A 22582-nucleotide genomic window follows, 5' to 3' on the forward strand; every position below is an offset into this window, starting at 1 on the left:
TATTAGACAACAGCAACATTTCCCCAAATCATGTTTCCTTTGTGTGTGCATGTGCGTGTGTGTGATGCATATGTACAATATTTATGTGAAAGCTGTGTGTGCAGGTCATGCTCTACAATTGTCCATCTCATTCCTTTGATAGCAGCCAGCAGCCTCAGCAATCCTGTCTCTGCTGCCCGAAGACCTGGGGTTACAGGTGTGTGCAGAGCCACACCCACCTTTTAAATATGAATGTGGGAATACAAATGCTGGAGCAGCCAAATGTTCTAACCACCGGAGCATCTCCTGAATCCCTGAAAGCTCCTGGATAAGTCATGCAAAGTGACGTTGTAGCCACCCAGGCTACTGTCTGCAGTCTTGGAGAGTGAAGCAGAGTGGAGTTCCACACACATTTTTAAAAATTTTAGCATTATTATTTTATGTGTATGTGTGCTTTGCCTGCACTTAGGTCTAAGTTGTGGAATAATCTTTTTGTATATTGTAAAGATGTCATTCTGATTGGGTTAATAAAAATCTGAATGGCCAATAGCAAGGCAGGATTTCCAGGCACACAGGATGTTGGGAAGGACAGAGTTGCAGCCAGGCACAGAGGAAGCAGGAAAGCTGTAGCATGGGCAGTACAGAGTAAAGATAATAAAGCCTAGACGCAGAAAGTAAATAGAAATGGGTTAATTTACGTTATAAGAGCTAGTGGGACAAGCCTAAGCTATTGGCCAAGCTTTCATAATTAATAAGTCTCTGTGTCATTATTTGGGAACTGGCTGGTGGGACAGAAAAATCCAACTATATGTCTGTGCTCAAGGAGGTCAGAAGAGAGCATCAGATCCTCTGGAACTGGAGTTATACATGGCTGTGAATAGCCATGTGGGTGCTGGGAATTGAAACCAGGTCCTCTGGGAAAACATCCAGTGCTCTTAAACAATGAACCAGATATCCAGTCCCCATATGAGGTTTTAAAATATGTTTACATAGCAAACAGCTTTTGAAGAGGCAGTATCTCCTAAGGCAGGTCAGGCTTGCTCATTGCCTATTATAAAAGATTTAGGTCTCCAGATTCAGGGTTTCTCTTCTATAATAGAGCAGCTATGGCTGGCTAACGGATATCCCTGTGGGTTAAAGGCTGGTTACCTTGCCTCTCCCCCTCCCTCCCCTCTGCCAATGACATTCTGTACCACTACTGGCAAAACAGCAATGAGACCAAGCAGCCAGGGACTGACCCTCTGAAACCACAAGCTCAGATAAAGCTTTCCTTTGTATAAGTCCCTGGGAATGACCCAGGCCCTCGACACACTAGGCAAGGATCCACTGCTACCAGCGACCCCCTTTGACTATAAGTGACTTATTTCAGGTATCGTTTATTCTGGCTGGTGGGGAGGTAAGGAAAGACAGGGGAAGCTAGAGACTGGGTTACTTTAAGAACCAAAGAAGCATGTCAGTGATATGGCTTAACTTCAGCAGAATCCCACCGTAACCCTATGGGTCAGAAGAGCCTGGGAGGCAGGGATCCTCATAACCCCTGGGAGTGAGGAACTGGTGACAGCTCCTTCCTGTCCTGCTACCCACACTCTCTCCATAAGTCTAATGGAGATTCAGGTGGGCAGAGAGACGCTCAGTGACTAAGAGTATGTGTTGCTGTAACACATAACATGAATTTGGTTCCCAGAACCCATATGGGACAGCCCGCAAATGCCTGTAAATCCAATTCCTGGGGATCTGACACCTCTGACCCCCACAGATACCTGCATACACCTGGTACACACACACACACACACACACACACACATTTAAAAATAATAAAATATCTGGAAGTGGTAACATATGCCTTTAGGCCCAGGCAGGGCCTACAGAGCAAGTTCCAGGATAGCCAGGGATACAGACAGAAATACTGTCTCAAAACAACAACACCAACAAAAACTTTCTTTAAAAGGCTTTAGAGAGATGATTGGCGATAACACTAAAGTACTGAACTTCCTAAGTGTGTCCGGTCAAGATCTGGAAAGTCACAGAGGCGAGTGACTGCAGCAGCCAGCCAGCAAAGTCCTTCCGAAGAGGCTAACATTAGGACTTTTGTTGGAGAAGTTAAATCCAGGTGGAATTTGCCCTGTTTTAGTTTGTAACAAACCAGATGGCTCAGTGACCCCTGTGCCAGCCAGTCTAAGGTCCCAGGAGCCTTTAAGGAAGATGAAGTATTGGGGTTTTGGATAGATGACATTTACAGCCCCAGCATTCTGGAGCGGAAAATGCTCCATGAATATAAATGGGACTCTTCACTCTCCTGGCAGAATAAAACTGGGGGTTGCCGTTACGTTTGTCGAGAAGCAGAGAGCAAGTGCTTTCCACCTACCTGAGTTGCTTGGATGTTTACATTCCCTTCTCGCAAGAGCTTCCAGACAACAGCCATGTCTTCTTTTGTCTCTGCAGAAGCCAAGGGAGTGATCATCACAGCAGTGTAGCCAGCTTTGTTCTGATGATTCACGTTGCAGACGCCTACAAGGGAAGGAATATGGGTGCTGGAACTGCCCGGGTTGGAGCCAGACTGTGCTTCAACAGTTAACAGAACACTGCTTGCTGGCTGACACATATGGTCTAGTGTTTCCCCAGCAAAGTCACTGGCTTACATTCTTCACAGCCATTAGAACTGGATAATTTTCTCTATAGGTTTTCTGAGGCTGCCCAACAAGGGAGGACCACAAAAGGGCCAGAGACAGATAAGGGGTCAATGACAGCGACTTCATTTTGAAAACCTGGGCACAACACACAGTCTTCCTAGATGAGAACATTTAAAAGCCAGAGAGGTCATATAAACTATTTACATGATGAAGGAGGGACCAGGATTTGGGATTGCTTGGCGCCTGAGCCCATGCTTCTTTAGCCACACAATACTCACAGGTGTGTCCACAGGCTACTCTTGCTAGCTCATATTGTGTGGAGCTAAAAATGATGGTCAAATCTGTAGGGCCTAGCCTACCCAAGGCCTCATGTACCAGGGGCATGAAAACAATACAGGGCAAACAGAAAATCTTTGCGGGCAGAAAAGAACTTCCTAATTCTTGTACCGGAGCAATGGAGAATATACCTTTCATGATAGAGTGATAAACTAGGATATTTTTAAGATGAGGTGGTAAATGATAATTTAAAAGACACTCCTGAGCCACAGCCCCAGGGACATGCTTCCATGTCCTTCTGCATCAAAGAAGCAGCAAGTTACTACACACAGGCTGAGACCTGGAATCCAAATGACTCCCCCCCCCCCCCCCCGCCAGGACAGTTTTCTGTTCATTGCAGAAAGTTGTGTGGCCGAGGCAAAATTAAATCTGTCTCAGTAGATCAGGACAGCACAGCCTGCCGTATCCTCCTCTGCGAAGAGGGAATGACAATGGGACCTAACTTTTAGGACTGTTACAAAATTTATGGTTAATATAAGTAAACCACCAGGACATAGTAATACCAGAGACCACTGGCAGCCATTGTTACTATCATTTAGAGTGAGTGACACTCATGTAGACTTGGATATTTGTTACAACAAATCTGTAAGTTCTGTGAAAGAGGAAAATATTGCTTCATCTCACTCAGAGAATATTTCTGAAGTATGCCATGGGAGCACAGACGCCAGTAGACATGGGCAACCGAATCTGGTTCATTCGCCACATTTCTCTCCCTGAGGACCCAACCACTGTCTTGGTCAGGCAGATGACAAAGGCTGTATGACAGCTCTATTCAGCACAACTATGGCCTGATAAAGAAGACACCTTGGGCCAGTGAGGTGGCTCACTGGGCAAAGGCACTTGCCACCAGCCTGACAACCTGAGTTCAATCCCTGGGACCTACATAGTGGAAGGAAAGAACTGATTCTTAGAAGTTGTCCTCTGACCTCTATCTGCATGTATACTGTGGCACATGTGTCCCCACCCCCATAAGTAAATACAATTTAAGAAAGAAGTAGATACCTGTGTTGTCTTCTTAGTATATTTTAACTGTTATCCCTGACTATTTTATATTTGCTTTAGGAAGTGTAAATGCCTCAGCTTAGCAGCTCCCTTGCATCTCTTTAGAAACATGACTTATAGAACAGTCTAGTGATGTCTCTCCCCTCTCCAGAGCACAGAAGGAGGCTAAGGATACACATTCTTACAGCAGCCGCTTTTGAACAATGCCCAATGAGCAAGCCAGTAATTCATGGAGGAGAGAGAGGAGAAGGCTCTCAACTGAGCAGACTTCCATTCAATGAGTCACAATGGCATTCAGGCAAAATAAAGGATACCTCACTAAAAGTGGCCCTCAGAAGGGTACTTTATGGCTCTCTCCTCAATAATGACTCACTTGGTCATGTCCTTTCTGAGTGTGTCTCAACTGCCCTTTAAAGGAAGCCCAGGTTTGGGAGTGTGACAGCTCAGTGATGGACACCTTCCACTGATGTTGAGGAATGACACATTTAGCCGAAACAGAAGGCTCACTCCTGGATCACCTTTGCATTCCCGATTCATAAGTCATAAGAAATCAACAGATATTTGATGAAAGACGCATGAGTCAAATTGGTTAATTGGAGCCATGCTTTTGTTAAATGTTATTTTATGGAGATGAGAAGGTGGCCTTTCCTAAGATGTGGCACTGTTCTGGAGTTGGACAGACCAAGTGCAAAGTCTGCTTGATGACCTGAGCAAATGCTATAACCCCAAGTCTCAGTTGCCCAACTGCAACATGAGAGGGATCATACTGATGACACCGTAGGGGTGAGAAACACTGTGAAGAATAAATGGCAGAGTACAGGGGGACTCGCTTCCATGGTGATATACTATGATGGGGTGATCAGAGATTAGCATGGGCCCTGTGCAAGGAAGCCATGCAAGCTTGTGAAGATTTCCGCATTAAGAAAAACAACACCAACAACACATGCCTTTAACTCCAGCACTTGGGAGGCAGAGGCAGTGGATCTCTGTGAGTTCAAGGCCAGCCTGAGCTACACAGCGAAACACTGCCTTGGGAGTTGGGGGGGGGGGGAGACAGGCAAATGGTCTGGCCCTGTTCCTGGACTACAAGAGGAATTCAGCATGAAGAGAAGGGCCCTCACTGGAGTCCCACATACTCAGGACCCCAAGGCAGGATGGAGTTCAGGGATAGCTTGGGCAATGTTAAAAGATCCCATTTTATAAGAACAAAAAGGTGGGCCTTCCAAGAGGGGTGCAGAAGTCACAGAGCCATTTCTGACCTGTGTCCAGCAGTAGCTTCACGATGGCGAAGTTGGAGTGTGACACACTGTAGTGAAGGGCTGTGTTCCCACTTGGGTCAGCCAAGTTGACGAGCAGCTTCAGCAGATGGGCATGAGGCTGGACCTCGAGGAGGTAGGCAGCCACCACTGCAGGGCTAGCTAACTTCCGGCTGGACACGCGGAACCACTCTTGACTGATGGTATTCAAGCTTTGCCTCTGGAATGGCAGAAGATTTGCTTACACGAGATTCCCTGGCCTAGGTGCCCTGGCTAGAGCTCTCCGTGACACTTGGATAGGTCAGCTGTGATGCTTCCGCCTCTCTCACACTTCCCTGCAGCTCTTCCTGTGTTTAAGCTGGGGAATCTGAGATGGCAGGACCAAGAATCCTGCCGCACACTTGATGCTGGTTATGAGTCTCCCAGCCCTCCACTTCTCACCCATTGACAACCATATACAAAACAGATATCAAGTAGAGACCTCAGCTTTGTGTGTGACAAGCCCAAATGTTTAGAATATCTATCTAAAGGGCGAGAGATGCTATGGGGATGTGGTTTTTATAAACGACTTTATGTTCATTCTGGAAGTGGCTCCAGGGTTAGGCATTAAATCCACATGACCAGATATAAGCCCGGGCTCATCTGTGTGACCACACACCCTCATTAAACCTTCCGTGTCCCTGCTACAAAATGGTTCTGTAGGGCCAGGTAATTTTAAAACCCGCTTTGTCTCTTAGGCAGGGGCAAGATGGCAGAGATGAAGGGATCCACACGCTATCGTTTGACTTAATGTGGGCTGGTACCAGGCTTGCAAACACATGGGCTTGCGTCACATTTCCAGAGCAGAAGCATCAGACTTATTTGTGACTGAAACATTTCTGTATATCAGGATAACTTCTTTGTCTAGGGAATCAAGAAAACCTGGAGGAAAGCCCTGACATGATGGAATATAGTGGTAGATTTTAAATATGGAGCTGAAGCTGGTGGAATGCTTGCTTAGCATCCATCCATCCACTTTTCAGCACCACTCAAAAGCAGGCACAGTGGCGGGTGGAGGCGGGAGGGTCAGATAATTCAAGGCCTTGCTTGGCTATTTAATGAGTCTGAGGTCAGGTTGAACTGTATGAGTTCTAATCTCAAAAGAAATGAATGAGTGAGTGAATGAATGAATGAACAGATTGTTAAAAACAGAACTTAGTGGGGCAATTTGAGTATTGGGAGCCTCCATCTCCATCCATCTTTAACAATCTGCAGAATGCTATTTGTCAAATCAGCTAGGATTAAAAAGAAAAAAAAAAAAAAACCCTGAAAATGGGTTGGGTGAGTTGCAAACACGGCTGAACTGATCAATTTTCTTCTCTGGGCTGCTCTGCTGAGGGAGCAATGGGCTTTGAAAGTGCTTACAGGTTTTACCACTTTGGATCTGACTGCTGGCTCCTGGCTCCGGCAAGTAGTTCTCAATTAAAAAAAGAATGAAAAAATTACAGGTTCAAATCTCCACGGGACACAAGGGTGGGAAAGATCGAATGGAGATGGTTCTTATTTTTGGTCTCTTGACCCATCAATATCCATTAAGCAAAACAGTAACCTGGCAGAATCAAATTGGAGGACTGGAGGGTGATGCGACAGATTACCAATCACTGTCATTTACTGACAGGAAACCAGGCCCTGTGCATTGAATTAACTGCCTTCTGAAGAGGTCCTCGAAGGGAAACTGAGGTCACATTCCACATGCCTTTTCTACTTTGCCCATGGTTTTGTTGAACTGAGGCAAGGCACTTTGGAGACTATAGCCACTGAGTTTAGTGGCAGGCACTTGGTTATGACTTCTAAAAATACTTGGTAGAATGCCTCTGAGCCCATGGCTAGCTTTCTTGTATGTATTAACCCTTCTATTCCCTCAGCCTAGCCCGTCTCCCGAGGTTAACAGCATGTGGGTAAATCACAGAACACCGGAGGAATGGGACTGTGTGTGCTGCCTCAGGCAAGGGTCCAAAGTCACCCCATTGGAAACTTCGTGTGACAGGGGAGGTGTGAGTACCAGGAGCTGCTCGGTGGTGGCCCCGGTTTCTGGCAGGTGTTGACTCAGTGCCTGGCATGCGTTAAGGAATTCTTCTGATGGTTTACATCTAAAGAAAATAGAGAGATTATTTCAGTATGCTGACAAAAAAAAAAAAAAAAAAGACATTCACTCTCCACCTTCAGCAGCTGAAATGATCAAGCTGGGCAACAACTCCACAATGAGGGACATTCCTAAAAACATGAAAAAAAAAAAAAAAAAAAAAAAAAAAAAAGGAAGGAAGGAAGGAAGGAAGGAAGGAAGGAAGGAAGGAAAAAAGAAAGAGAGCAGGCAACCCACCCATAGTTTCACAGTTCTATGTGGCAAGGCATCTGAGTGCTTCTGAAGGTCAGATGCTGTCTCTTCATGCTGCTTTGGGCAGGGATTGGAGCAGATAAGGGAGGCATCGGGACAAAGGCCCAATATTTGTTATTGTCATGCCAGGAAGGAAAGTGATCCCTTCCTGCCTGGGTGCCCCAAAAGATCCAGCACCCCAACCTACAGCAGCAGTTTCTGCCGGTTAGTCCCCCAGGAAGGACTCCACTAACCCAAACAGAGTTGTGAAATGAGGAGCTGTGAGGCTGGGGTGTCACAGTGACAGACACTTGTCCCATTACTGTGAGGACCTCCTCTCTCACGGAACAGCCCTGCGGGTCTGCTTACAGTCAGCTCTGTTCTTCCATCCACCAAACCTGGGCTGAGGGTGGCAGAGGTGATGGCCGTTGTTGCAGCTGGCCTATGTCTATGTATTGAGGGTCTCCTCTGTGTGGGGCATTTCACAGCATTTCTTCACACAGTCCTCAGATCAAACCTATCTGGCTGCTTCCAGGACGCTGAGGTGACTGTAGGTTAAAGACCCTGCTGGTCAATGTGAGGAATTGCAAACGTAGTGCTGCTTCAACAAAATCCCAGCTTTTAGGCTTTGACAGAAGAAACTGGGTAAAAATCAGAAGGCCCTGAGGTCAAACCCTTGCCCTACTTGGGGGCATCTCCTCACCTCCCAATGCTCTTGATTCCTTATCTATAAAGCAAGGATTGTGGGAAGTTCTACCTTCAGAGACTAAGAGGATTTCTAATATCCATGTCAAGTCTGTCCTATTTATAGTGCCAACAAAAATGCTGGAGATTGTGTGTGCGTGCGTGCGTGCGTGTGTGTGTGTGTGTGTGTGCGCGTGCGTGTGTGTGTGTGTGTGGGTGTGTGTGTGTGAAGAACTTGGGCTATTTGGATTGTTCCTCAGGGAAGCAGGGGTCACATTTGTTTGGTTCATTCAGCACAAAATAGAACTTCAGCAAACTGCTGAACAGATGGGTAAAGGTATGCACACATACAAAATGGAACTAAATGAAGGAGAAATATGCCTTTGCCCCTCTTTAGAGAAACAATGTCCCATTGCTACCTGTGTGACTCACCTCTCAGGCCTCAGATGAGAGATTTCCTCCCCAGATCCACTTGTCTGGCCTGAGCTACCAGTGCCTTTGGAGACATCCTGCCCAGCCTCGCAGCCGGGATGCATGGCTCTGCCCTGTCTGGGCTCTGAGCAATCACGTTTCTTCTCGGTCTCACTGTCAGAGATGTCCTCAGGGGAGCTGTCCTCCCCGCTGGTCTCCTCACTGGAAGTGGTCTCATAGCTAGGAAAAGACACAAAGGTCAATTGGTCCATCTCTCTTGACCAGGGCCAGTGGTTCAACACCAGTACATGCTTCTGGAACCCTACTGTCCAATCCAGAGAGGCGCTCAAGTCTAGGTTAGCATCCTTACATCCACCTTAGATTCCTGACCTGCCTCACTTCTCAGCATGGCCAAGACTCCTCCTCTAGCCTCCCTGTTCCAGCCTGGATTACATCTGACAGCATTGAACACCTCATTACACTGTTGGGGACCATCATCATCCTTACAACCTCAGGTTTCTGAGATAGACAATTACTGCCTCTTAAGAAATAAACAGGATGTTCAGTAGGACATTCCAAGGTACAGGCTTTCTGTTTCACAGCCAGCTAAAGAATTGCTCAGGGCTATCTCTCCTGCTGCAATTAACAGCCAATTACAGGTTAGCTAAACAACTCAGGGCATTCCTTCTACTGACCTTCTCACTCTACCTACTTGCCAGGGCCCATGCCCTGGCTACCTGCAAACCCCCTCTCACATCCGGCCCACGGTCCTATATAAGCCTCCCCTGAGAAAATAAAATTTTTCAGCTTGATCAGAATATTGTCTTGCTGTCCATTCTTTGTATCCCTTCTCCCCCATTTTCTCTAGGTGCTCCCCGGTTTGTCATTGACTGCCCGGTGGGTTGGGGCATTCCGCACGGGCTCTAATGTGATAATACCCACAAATTAAATGACAGTGACGGGAGGAAGACTGATTTCAACTTGAACTCAGGTTCCAGCTGGCCCCAGTGGTAATACCTGCCATTTCAGCACTCAGGGAAATACGGCAGGAGAACCGAGTGTGAGGCTATCCTGGGCTCTGTCTCAAAAATGTGTGTGTGTGTGTGTGTGTGTGTGTGTATGCGCGCGCGTGTATAACATCTATTTATTCATTTGTGTTCTTCCTCCCTTACCCCCTCACACATACACACACATACACACACACACACACACATACACACACACACATACACACACATACACACACACACATACACACACATACACACACTACACACACACACATACACACACATACACATACACGCACACACACATACACACACATACACACACACGCACACACACACACACACACACACACACACACACACCACAGTGTGTGTATAGAGGTGTGGAGGAGGTCAGAGGACAGTCTGAGGGAGTCAGTTCTCTCCTTCTATCTTATGGGTCCTGGGGATTAAACTTGGGTCCTCAGGCCTGAAGGCAAGCACCTTTACCTGCTAAACCATTTTACCAGGCTCTCTTTGTTTCTTGACTTACCTGTGAGTTAAAGGCATCAACTAGGATTTACTTGCCTCTTTTTTTTTTTTTTTAACCTTGTCACCAAGCATATAGCTGTATTTTAACAAACATTTGTGAAATGACCTATTTAGGATGTGTCAGGTACAATTTAAGAGCATACCATTGAACCACACACCACATACATCCCAGATTACATTGCTTAGTGATGTCACTGCTGTCTTAGTTTATGCAGTCCTCTAATGTCCACACCGTGATAAAATCCCCAAGAATGGCTTTCTCAGAATGCATTCTTGTTGCTAGATGACACATGACCATATCTAAGACTCAATCCCCCAGTCTAGAGAAGGCTTGAGTCATGTTCTGCTTCGATAGAATATTTGTTTTTTGTTTTATTTGCAGTACATTAAGGGAAGTGAAAAAAAAATAAGTGGATTTGGCTTGGGGTGCCGTGGTAGATAAAGTTCCTGCTAGTGTGTGCAAGACCAGGGTTAAAGTCTCAGCACCATAAACAAAGAGATCACCCTTGGAACCAGCAGAGCTTGTGCTAGTTTCAATGTTATGCTCAAGTCAGAGACCTTCCTCAAAGGACCCAGAGACCCTGGAACTCCCACAAGCCCCCTGGAGGTGGGCCCTGAGGAGAGCAGGCTAAGCCATTGAAAGTAGAGGTTCGAACAGACTGGCACAGCTGGAAGGATTCAGACATGTGCAAACACAACAGGCCATGGGGACTGGATCCCTGCAGAAGAATGAGATGCAGGTGTGTCCCCCAGGGAGAGGGTGCTAAGGACAACAGTGGGTTAGGTAGCAGGGAAAGCAGTCGGAGCTTCACAAGCGATGCTTACCCACCGTTAACCCCAACAAACTGAAGGTTCTTTTTGGTCCCATTACCTCCTGCACGGAAGCCATAGTCTTTCTTTTTCATTATGGATTTAAGGCTGGTCGACGGAGAGATCTCTAGGCAGATACAATATCACAGGTTAGAATGACCTTAGGGTGGCCAGACTTAGGATTCTTGCTTTGAGGGTATATGAGTGTATGAAAAGGGAGAAATGAGCAGGTGGCAGATAATGAAGACTACATGTTATAGGTCCTTGTGCTCTATGTTTGTAGGACTGTCCCCTAGCAATGATGTCACTCTTTGTATGTGAATGACAGAGCAGCTATTGGAGCGCTTCTCAGAATCATGTGAGTGGTGTCAGCGTTGTCTTTATCTCAGGGCTGGGAAATCTGGGGCTCAGACTTGCACACGGAATGGTATGGCAGAACTCAGGTCTTTGGGTGCCAGTCTACACCCATCTCTACTCAAAGCATCTCAATGGTCCTTCCTGGATAGTGTGCAAGTTGCCACCTGTGATGACACTGGACTTATGACTGATAGGTGAACCAGGTCACAAGTCTTGTGCTATGTAATGACATGGAAGACCGTTCCCCACAGCAAATCTAGAAGTAGCAGAAAAGTGAGTAAGTAGCAGATTTGTGTCCCAAGGCATGGAGCTGACTTTATTCTCCAAGGCACTATGTGGTCCAGCTTTGCTCAACAGTGAGGACTGTGTGATGTCTCAGTCATTCCTGCTCAGTAAGCATCCCTTCCTCCCTCCTCCTGGTCCCCCTCCTTGGCCCCCCTCCTTCCACCCTTCCACCCACTCCCCTCCCTCCTCCTCATCCTCCTACACCCCAAATATTAAATGAACTGTTTCGGTTTTCATTATAATACTTCTTCAAATTCAAGCTAAAGAAACATCTGATGTGAAAAGCCAAAGAGGATGTTGGGAACTGCCAGAGTCTAGGAAGCAAAAATGAAGGCCCAGGAGGAGTGTACAGGCAGCATCATTCTTCGTCTTTGACATGGCCTATGCATAATGCATCGCAGACAAGGTGCCCTCTGGGAAGACTCAGTGCTGCAGGCTTATGGCTTGGCAAATGGTTTTCCCTCCACGCTGGGCATCTCTGTGGCCTGTGCTATCTATTTAGCTGTATGTGGACATCCTGCAGCTAGACACAATCCAGCAACAAGGCCTCCTCACATCAGTTTTTATTCCCCTGAGTCCCTGAGAATGTTGAAATCTTTTTCAAAAACATACTCATAATTAAAACCCCTAGTCCCTACAATTTGTCATGTAAAGGAGAAACAGGTCCCAGGCACCAGTATTTACCCAGTGGTGGTGGAGGGGTTGAGGAGGGTGGGGCAGGTTGCTCCTTCTGCTCTGGGTCCTGGGCTGAGTAGGCAGACAGCAACAGGTTGAGGGAACTGAGCAGCTGGTTCTGGATGCTGCTGAGCTTGGAGGCAGGCTGCTTGATGGCACTGGCCAGCTCTGGATACCCATGCTCCAGGCAGTTCCACTGCTCATGCAGTAGCTCTTGGATCTTCTTAACATACTGCCCGATTGTGGCATCTTGTGGGGAACTTGCAGGCCTTCCTGGACGCTCTGCCCCTGGGAGTTCTGAGCTGGCCTCCTGCCTGATCACTGAGGCAGACTCTCTGGTGCTACTCCAGGAAGAGGCTCCTGTCACCCTGCTCAGGTCCTCAGCCCCCGCCTGTGGGCCTCTCTCCTGCTCACAGACATCTTCTTCGATCCTGAGTTCCATGGAGAGGCAGCTACATAAGGAGGAGGCAAGGACCTGCTCAGGTCCCCTTGACAGTGACAGCGGGGGTGGCAGCACAGGCTCCTTGGGGCTCTGATGGCCTTGCTTGTGACTATTTGGGACCCGTGGGAAGCCATTTTTCTCTGCTTTAGATGCCCAGCATTCAGGATCTGGGATTCTCAGCAGGTTGACCCCAATGTTCTTATCACACGACTCTCTGGGGATGAGTTCAAGAAGAGGGTCAGTGTTCACCGCAGCATCGGTCTGGCCCAGAACATCACTGGCCTTCTCTTGACTAAGCTGTTCTTCTAATTGGGCTACAGTGCACTCCAACTCTTGGATCCTCTGTTCCCTAGCCTTGGTCTCCTCTTGCTGCCATACGAGGGCCGCTCTGACCTGGGTAAGCTCCTCTGTTCTCCCTGACAACTTGTCCTCAAGGGCTGAGACCTGATTCTTCAGGCTGGAGATACTGCCGATGTCTGTCTCCACCAGGCCCAGGCTTTCCTCTGTTACCCGGATACCAATGCTCCTCACATCTACCTCTATGGGAGGAGGAGGTGGGAGCTCACTGATATTGAGTTCAATTTCCTCCAGGGAGAGCTCATTCTCAGGAATGGGGGATGGCAGAGGGGGTGGGCTGGGTGTGGAGGAGCCAGGAGTTAACACCACCTCTGCTTTTCTGGCTTGGTGCTGACTTTCCACATCCTCTAGAGCCATGGGTACATTCTGGACTGCGGAGGGAGGACCTGGCTGAGAGAGGTGACTTGATGCCTTTATGTCACCTTCTTCGGGCTCAGCCCCCTCCCAGATCAGCTCTGGAATGGCAGGTTCCAGCTCTCCCAACCCTCTGTCTGTTGATTGAATTGATGCTTGGAAACCTGTGAACCCTTCTGCAGGGTCAAAGGTCCCATCACAGACATTGCCTTCACCCTGGAGCAGACGGGTGGAAGGACCTGAGGTCAGGCTGGACTCATCGGGGGCCCGGTTTTGCAGCAGCGTAGCAGGCATGCTGGATGCTCTTAAAAGCTGGGGCCGTCCACTCCCACCGTCTTCCAGAGCACCAGCCTCTGCCTGCCTGGTATGCTCTGCCAACAGGGTCTTCCTGTGATGGTAGCTCAGCTCACTGCCATGCACTGAGGCGTGGGGGACATCACCTAGTGGCAGTGGGTGGGATTGCTCCTGGATCCCTAGGGATATCTTTCTGGGCACCACAGGAGACCAGTTTTGCTGGGGAGGAGCAGCATGGGTGCGAGCCCCACTGTCCGGAAGGCTGAAGTTTCGGGGCAAAGTACTAAACTTAGCCTGCTTGGCTCTTCTGTGGATAGGAATCCTTTTGATAGTGTGTCCCTTCTCAATGTCATCCACATATTTGAGGAAGTCCAAGTCCAAATGAAAGCCATATGGGGTCTCCACAGAGTAAGGGTGGCTCTTTGGGGGATCTTTCTCTTCGTCCCCCTGAGAAGACTGGTCCTTAGCTGGGAGATATGAGACATAAAGAAAGAAACACAAAGTTAAAATGGGACTGAGTGTCTGTGACTTTGACCTCACATTACCATATGAGCCTTCCCTCTGATGCTCTAGCCTTCAAAGGATGCTGCAGAACCTGTGGACTTATCACCACCAGGAAAACAAAACTGTCTCACGCTGTTTTTCTTGGTTGAATCATGTAGCTGTTGAACGAAGTCCAGCAACTTGTCAGAGGAGGGTACCAACTGACAATTATGGACACGTAAGATTCCACCAAACGAGATTCACAATTTTCTCAGCATTCAAAAAGAAACTGCTATGCCTCAAATAGGTTCCAGGAAATCTTGCAAAAAGCTAAGATATTGATAATTTATGACTCCTGCATTACTAAGCTCCTGGGGTGCTTAAGCCTCTGATTCTCTAAAGACTAACAGGAACTGGAGCAGGGGATCATGGATGCCCAGTTTTCCTTCCCCCTGAAAACTGAGTAAGAGGAAACAATGTGAGTTCTACTTTCAAAGGCACATGCTAATAAGGAAATACCACATTGTTCATGGACTGTGAAACAGTTCTCAAGGGAGTAGATCCCATAAATGTTAAAAGGATAGAAATGTATCTTCGTAGATGTGTGGGTCCCATGACCTCTTAGGGAAGCCTGAGCCACCCTTTTTGTAAGCCAGGGCACCAATAATCTCTCTTCTGACTACCACAGAAAACGCAAAGAACCTGTCAGTCACATGACTACTTGAAGCCACTGGGACTTGCACAGATTCTTTGTTTGTTTGTTTGTTTGTTTTGCTTTGCTTTGTTTTTCCAGGTTAACCAGTCCTTTGGTGCTCTTCATATGACATCCTCATTACCTTTGGACACTGGTGAGAACACACTGTGAGACCTCTTAGCTCAGAAGTCAAAAATACAAAGTAGCTAGGTATGGTGGTGTTCATCTGTAACCTTAGCACTCAAGGATGAAGCAGGAGTTTAAGTTTCAGGCTACCCTGAGCTGTAGAGGGATACTTTGTTTCAAAAGAAAAACCAAAAACATCGACAGAGAACCAAAAGAATACTGGAGTCTGGCCTATACTCTGCTCTGTGACCTTGGGAAACCTACTCAGCTTCTCTGTGTCTCATCCTCCAAAAAGTGGGAATAATCATAGATAATATAAGATTATTATGAGGTCTAATTAATTAATAATGACTAGAATTCACTCAGTCCCATGCCTGGTGCCTGATAAACGTTCTCAGTTTTATAGTTACTATTTTTGTGGAAGCTCAAAGTGTAGGAACTGATGGAAACCAACATATGTGACTCAGGACTGGGAATGAAGGAGGGCCTGCACACATTCGCTGGGATTGACTGCTGAGTTTTAGTGCAAAAATATATAACTCATCAGTAATTCAATCCACATACGTCAGTCACTATTTATTGAGTATCTATGTGTCAGTTGTTGAGCTATACATTCTAGAGACACAAAGATAAGTCAGTAACAGTCATTTCTCTCAAAGGATTTATGAGCAAATATGGCAGCAGCTAACAACGCAATGTGCTGGGTAACTGGACATTGTCTACAATAGTCTTCTTCGCTGACCAACTTTCTCCCTTTCTCTGGAAGTATTTTCTTGGATATTAAGGAACAAGCTACCTTGCTAATGGAGGGAGACTTCACAAGAGTGCCATAAGAAGTATTATATGAGCAAATAGGAAACTGCCAGAACAAGAGGGCAAGAGACTTTGTAAGCAATTAATCTCCAAGATGACTCCATCAACTCTTAGCCCCTTTAGACAAGCAAGCTAATTCCACAAAGAAGGGGGAACTATTTCTTCACAACTTTGAATCTCTGCTGGCTTACAAGGCTTTGATCAAAAACACATGGTAGTGATGGTGCTAATAGAACTCCAGAGTTAGCCCATTAGGAGACTTGTAGTTTGTACCAGGTCCTCTCAGAATGCACTTATATTGAGAAGCCAGCTACCATGTTAAGAACTCTCTGAGGCTGTCATGATGCCATGATGCTTAAGCAGCTTCCCATATAAGTTATCTAGAGAAGGAGAAAGGATGGAGAGAGGGAAAGACAGAAAGAAAAAGACTTCCCTAGCCATCTTAGCCCAAATTTCAGGCATAAGTTTAAAGAAAATCAAACTTCAACTACAGGAAGGACCCCAAGCGAGGAGCTCTCAGCTAAATCTGGGCAGGTAATCAATTACTGTGGGAAGCCATTAAGTTTCAGGGTGGTCTGAGCTGTAGCAGCAGGCAGTTATTCTCCAGGTAGAAAAGTCAGGGAAATGGCAAAGACACAGAGGTGTAAGCTCACACATTGCGACAGGAGTGGGTAAAAGTTTATGTGTGAGGTTGAAGAGTAAGGGGAGAAAGACAAAATGATGAGGAAAGTGAAGAGAATCTGGCTCATGGAGCAACTTGTATGCACGCCAACCGTGTGTGACTTACTGTCTAGGTCACAGGATTCACTACCAGCTTTAAATAAGGAGTAAGTTGTTCACATTTCAAGAAGAGCTGTTTTGGGTTGTTTGTTTGTTTGTAGTTGCTCTGGAATACTTTGGTTTTGAGATAGGGTCTCACTGTATAGCCCAGGCTCTGAATTGTCAATCTTTCTACCTCACTCAGCCTCTGAAACTCTGAGATTATAATTGTGTGTCATCCTGCATGCCTCAAAATGAACATTCTTGTGAAGGACTAAAAGAAAGATAAATCAGAAGCCTGGGACCAGTAGAGAGATTGGTGATAATAATCAAGGTGAGAGAAATGGAAAGTAATTTGGAGGGAACAGGCAGGCTTTAAGAAGGCGCTAATGATGGGATTGTTGGAGTAGACAGACAGCCTAGGGCGTGTGCCTAATGACCCCTCCTAGCAGTATATGCCTGGCCAGTGGCTGTCTACATAGGTGTCACTAGAAAATGGGATGAAGCCAACTTGACACATGGAGTCGCTGCCCCACTATTGCTAAGTAGACCTAGAGGCCTGCAGGTGGTTGTTATAACCACAGCAGAGAGCAGTGTGGGCTTCTAATTCACATCGTGGTCCCTGCTGGGCTTTAGACTTCTGGTAGACAAGGAGGCAGTGTGCCTCTGGCATCCACACATCTCCACATAACCACAGAATTACCATCTACCCACACAACTTTTTCTCCCAACTTGCCCACTTCCCAAGGAGACACAACTACAGGAGTGTGGCCATTTTCTGTTATTGCTTCTGTTAGTTTCCCAATCTGTACTCTGAAGCCTACTGGCCCACTCAGAAAAACCTTGAATTAGGAGGATGATCCAAGTTAAGTAAGGAGATTCATGACCCAGAGGAGAGACTTCTAAAGGAGAGGCTGCACTTTTTATTGCTTCTGTCTCTTGCCTCTGTGCAGCAAAAATGCTCTGATTTTTCCCAGGGGCCTCTGAGAGCAGATCTGGAGCATGAATATGTGGCATCAAGTAGGAAACTGTTGAAAGGCAAACTCTTTCATCTGAGAGCCAAGGGGAGCCAAAGAAGCCTGTGACTAGGAAGATATCTAAGGCAAGAGGTTTATGGGTTTGGAGTGATGCCTCGGCAATTGAGAGTACTTGTTGCTCTTCCAGAGAACCTGAGTTCCAATCCCAGCACCTCTGTCAGGCAGCTCATAACAGCCTGTAACTCTAGCCGGTCTCCAAGTGCACCCAAAGAGCATATGCTTCCCCAGACATATGCATATAAATAAATATATCATTTTCTAAGAGGTCAGAGGTTTAAGAGGCATCTTCACACACACACACACACACACACACACACACACACACACCAACTTGGTGATCCTATGTGGCCCTGCATGCCACCCATTTCCCTGCCTTCTTTCTTTTCTCCCAGAACAAGAGTAATCCTGGAGTTTGAGCCATTATGCATAGGACCCAACCTTGCTTTAAGTTTGGGCTCCTGTTAGTTCTATCTGGTGACAGGTATGCAGGAATTTGGGCATGGAGTCAGGGCAAGAAGTACTTAGACCAGTCTCTGTTCAAAATGAAAGGCAAACCAACCTTCCCACTTGCATAATTCTGGAAAAAGAATCTCATTTGTTTGGGTCTCAGTCTCTCCCTCTGTAAAGTGGAGAAAACATTGCTTGACTTGTAGACTGATGATGTGGGCTCTTAGTGAGGCTTCTATATGTAGAGATAAGGAGGTTCTAACTGGAGAGGACTGGCTGTGGACTCTCTCCCTGGGTTATCTAACTCTGTGAGCATCAGAGTTTGGCGGGGTGCATGTGCACATGTGAAGCTCCCCCAAAGAAATGGAAGAACTGGAACAATGAATTGGGGGAGAAGAAAAAAGCAAGCTACAAGAGATTCAGAGAATCTACCTTAGTCTAAAAGCAAAGATGGTTGGTAAGCACTTGGAAAAAAACCTGCAAACACAGCCATTAGACAGGTAGACAGACAGATGCACACACACATACACATTGGGGATGGAGGTGGGTAGGAAAGGGATGGAGAAGGAGGTAGTGAATGAAGGACAGCAGGTGAGCGAGTCAATCAGAGGGAGAGAAGACAAAACTCAAATGTCTATCATCAGTTTCTGAAGGAAATGGGGAAAACAGAACTAAGAGGAAGTGGCCAAAAGTGAAGCCAGAAAGAAAGGCTATTGAGCGAACTTCTTTGAAAAGCCAAGCTAGTGCAGACCTGGTTGCCCATGCCTTTAATCCCAGCACACAGGAGGCAGATGAAGGAGGCAGCCAGATCTCTGTGAGTTCAAGATCAGTCTGGTCTATACAGCAAGACGAAGGCCAGCCAGAGATACACAATGAGACCCTGTCTAAAACAAAAGAAGTCAGGATCCAGAGGATGTACCCAAAGGAAGGGGCACCTGTCTTCAGTTACCAGGACTGGGAGTGGCTGAATCACTGAAAAGGAGTGATACTGAGGAGGCGGAGCCAGGACCGTCTTTTCAAGGTTGCACTGGAAGAGCAGTTCTCTGCCAGAAGTGGCAGGCTCCTGAAACAGGGCAATGCAGTTGGAAAAAAAAGCAAGATTGAGGGCTGCAGCTGGCTTCCAGCCCTAGGTCCTGCCGCTAATAAGGGCCACCAGTAAGGTCCATGTGACTGAAAGATTGTGGGCTCTCCCTGATACTGCCCTGGAAAAGGGCTGGATTTTTTTCTTTTCTTTTTCTATGTGCAGCATCTTGCTTCCCTTTGTATGTAGGAACCAAAGTTGCACTTTAAGTTTTAATTATTATGCCTAAGAGATCCATGAAACAAAAATGTCTCTGATCTGCAAGCCCCTTGCCCAAGGACAGATAGTTCCAGACAGGCTGGAGGCCATTGCTTATGGGAGATAACAAGTCACATGTTTCTCACTCCCCTAACGAAGCTTGTTTGATCCATCTGCACCAGATGTGTTTGATTGCATGTGGGTGGGAGGTTCACAGACAGGAAATACGTCAGGATGTCTGCTTGCCCCTGATTGGACCTGGTGGGAAATACAATGAATTGTGGGTTTTCCTTCTTAAACCACCACAAACTGTGACTTGGGACCGTTTTCCAGGAACCTGGGTATGGAACAGGCCAAAGACCAGTATTTAACTAAGCTTGCTTCAAATTTGGCTTTAAGTTGTGGTAGTGGTCTTATTCTCCATCAGTGGGATTAACATGTACCAAGCCTGGGAGATAGTTTATTAATACCCATTTATAGATGAGATAGGATAGATAGCTTGGAAAAAATGTTCAATATTATACAGCCTCTGAGTAACTCTTCTACCACCTGGCCCATGTATGACCCTTTGGCTGAGGGTTAGGGACCAACAATCTTGACATAGAAATGTGAATACCGACTGCCCATTGAGATTTGTCTGCTCTTCCTGTGCTCGACTCCACTGTCTGAATGTGTAAATATGCTCTGCTTTCATCCTGGATGATGAGTGACATGTGGTTAATGTCATTACTGATGGTCCAGGAGTCAACAATCAGGTGCACAAACAAGGTCATTTTATACCATTCAGAGCCCACCTAGCCATCACAAGAATGGATCCAGGAGAGATCAACCACACCACCCTAAACCAGAATAGTGCCCTCAACAACTAACACCCACAATCTTTTGAGAAGAGTAAATGTTCTTTAAGTCACAAACCTTTTTATTCCCTCATCTGTTTTTTTTTTTTTTTTCTTAATTAAAAAAAGTGACGAGGGAGAAGGAGACCCTATTGCATTCTTGGTAGGTGGATGAGAGGGAAAAAAATTTAATTATACATATTTAATGTTTTGTTGTTGTTTGTTTGTTTGTTTTTTACTTCACTCTCCACCAGGTGGTGGTGGTGCACATCTTTGATCCCAGCACTTGGGAGGCAGAAGCAGACAGATCTCTATGAGTTCAAGGATAGCCTGGTCTACAGAGGGAATTCCAAGACAGCCAGAGCTGTTACACAGAGAAACCATTCTCTCCCACCACCATGGTTCAAGGCTGAAGTATGTGCCCTGTCCCACACCCCTCACACTCTCCAGCACTGCCTGTTTGGAGACCATCCTCCTATAGACCTCTCTAGAGCCATTTCACAGACTGGTGGAGATTAACCCTTTCCAAACCAACTAACCCTTTAAAGCAGGGAACAGAACATGGCCTGCCTACCATCTGCCCTCTCCATCATACGTAAGCAGTGCTCAGTCTCTCGGGCACCTCTGGTCCACTGAGTCTGTGCAATCTGTGGAGAGTTCTGAAAGAAAAGAAAAAGAAATGGTTAGTGTTGCTGAGACTAGAATAAGTTAAAGCTGAGGACACAGCACAAAGAAAGTGACTTTTAGTTTGGCCTTTCTTCTAGGGATGCTCTCACACTCGCTTTCCACCTCCCATGTTGGAAAGCGAGTGTGCGAGCATCCCTAGGAATCTCCTGCCTCTCCCATCCATATCTGTAGCCTCTGGGGGTGAAATGGCAAGCAGGGGAGGGTTAGCAGTGGGAAGTGATTTTCCCCCCTCCACTATCTTAATCTTTATTCTGTTTCCTGCTCCCCTACATCCTGAGCCTTTAGCAAGCCACAGGTGGGGTTGGAAGCATCTCATAGAGTTCTCACCTTAACCCAGTAGGATTGTTGTTCTCATTGTTCAGATAGGGAAGACTGAGGCTAAGAGTGAAGGCCCACAACTAGCAGGCTCCAGCCTAGCTAACTCTAAGTGCTAGAGCTACCGTGGCTATAAACACCTGTCTGACCTGCCGGCTAGCCCGGTTCACCATCGTTGTGACTGTCCCTTGTCTCCTTGGGAGGGGAATCTTTCTGACACGTCTTCCTTCACTACTCAATTCATGAAAAGGAGGAAGACTGCTCGAGTCCCCAGAGGCTGCTTCGATAAGGTGGGATGCCATCACATGTAGCTGGACCTGTGGCTGTGAACTCTAACCAGCCCCTGGAGACATTAGTTACCACTTTTTGCTAGAATTCTGAATGTGTCCCATCAAATGTGGGCTCAGATGACTTCAGGGAATTTCCCCACACACATTAGGCCTGGTTTCAGGATGAAAACCTCTATGGGGGCCTCTAAGGTTTCCCTCCACTCACATTTTACCAAGACAAATCACATCAAGGCTACAGGTTTTAAGTGGGGTTGGAAGCCAGCTCTCTGAGGAAGGGCCCTGCAACTTTCCACTCTGAAGGGCTCAAAACACAGAAAGGAAATGAAGGAACCCACCCTTCCCTTCCCCAGCCCCCACCCAAGCTACATGCACTCCATGATTCTTACAGTACACATGGTGGAGTTTGGCTCAGGGGGATCCCCTGGAGCTGGGCAGGAATGTGATGGTTAGGTAAGTGGAAAAGGATAACTATCACACCTATTCTAACACAACATGAGTATGAGGAGAGCTTTGCCAGACGTCCCCCCCCCTTAAATTCCACAATGGTCTGGAGCATTTAAACTTTGATTTTAAAACCAGCCAGCTAGGCTGTATCCAGTCTTTTATCATCCATTGCTGTTGTCTGGGGTTTGTCCCTGTCTCAAGGATCCCCAATTAGAGCCCAGCCTTTCTCGCTGGCTCATTATATTCTCAACCTTTGGAGAGCACACAGCTTTGTCTCTTTCTAGCTCTTCTCTCCTTATCAGCAAGTGTCTGAAGGTCAGAATTCTCCCAAGATGCATTCCTGTATCACCTGGACTCCCCACATTTACAACGAGTTGGACACACCATGCACGGTTTTTAAACGAGGAAAAGCGGGAGCAAGCGGATTTATCCGTCTTCAAAGGGAACCCATGGACAGAATAGAACGGGTGCCAAGCACTATGTGTCACTTCATGCCCTCCCCCAGCACAAGCCAGCCTGGGAACTGGCTCTAAATTATAGATGAGGACACCGAGGCAGCCAGAGGCTGTGGTGCCAACCTAAAGTTCCCCAGTTAATTATGGGCAG

The 22582-nt window shown here is 46.8% G+C and overlaps 1 protein-coding gene across 1 annotated transcript in view; it reads right to left on the reverse strand.

Annotated features, from left to right (window-relative positions):
• The window catches only part of Kank4 (KN motif and ankyrin repeat domains 4), a 30896-nt gene extending 9481 nt beyond the window's left edge, over positions 1-21415 (reverse strand). Inside the window, exons 1-8 of the mRNA XM_051187974.1 lie at positions 21392-21415; positions 20815-20899; positions 12329-14233; positions 11018-11129; positions 8673-8891; positions 7245-7332; positions 5207-5423; positions 2345-2487 (exon numbers count right to left, since the gene is read on the reverse strand). Coding sequence (XP_051043931.1) covers positions 2345-2487; positions 5207-5423; positions 7245-7332; positions 8673-8891; positions 11018-11129; positions 12329-14233; positions 20815-20899; positions 21392-21415 — 2793 coding nt within the window. The remainder of the gene's footprint in view (positions 1-2344; positions 2488-5206; positions 5424-7244; positions 7333-8672; positions 8892-11017; positions 11130-12328; positions 14234-20814; positions 20900-21391) is intronic.
• Between the last annotated feature and the right edge of the window lie 1167 nt (positions 21416-22582).

The sequence above is a fragment of the Phodopus roborovskii genome, unplaced genomic scaffold (genome assembly GCF_943737965.1).
Source record: "Phodopus roborovskii unplaced genomic scaffold, PHOROB, whole genome shotgun sequence".
Taxonomy (NCBI): domain Eukaryota; kingdom Metazoa; phylum Chordata; class Mammalia; order Rodentia; family Cricetidae; genus Phodopus; species Phodopus roborovskii.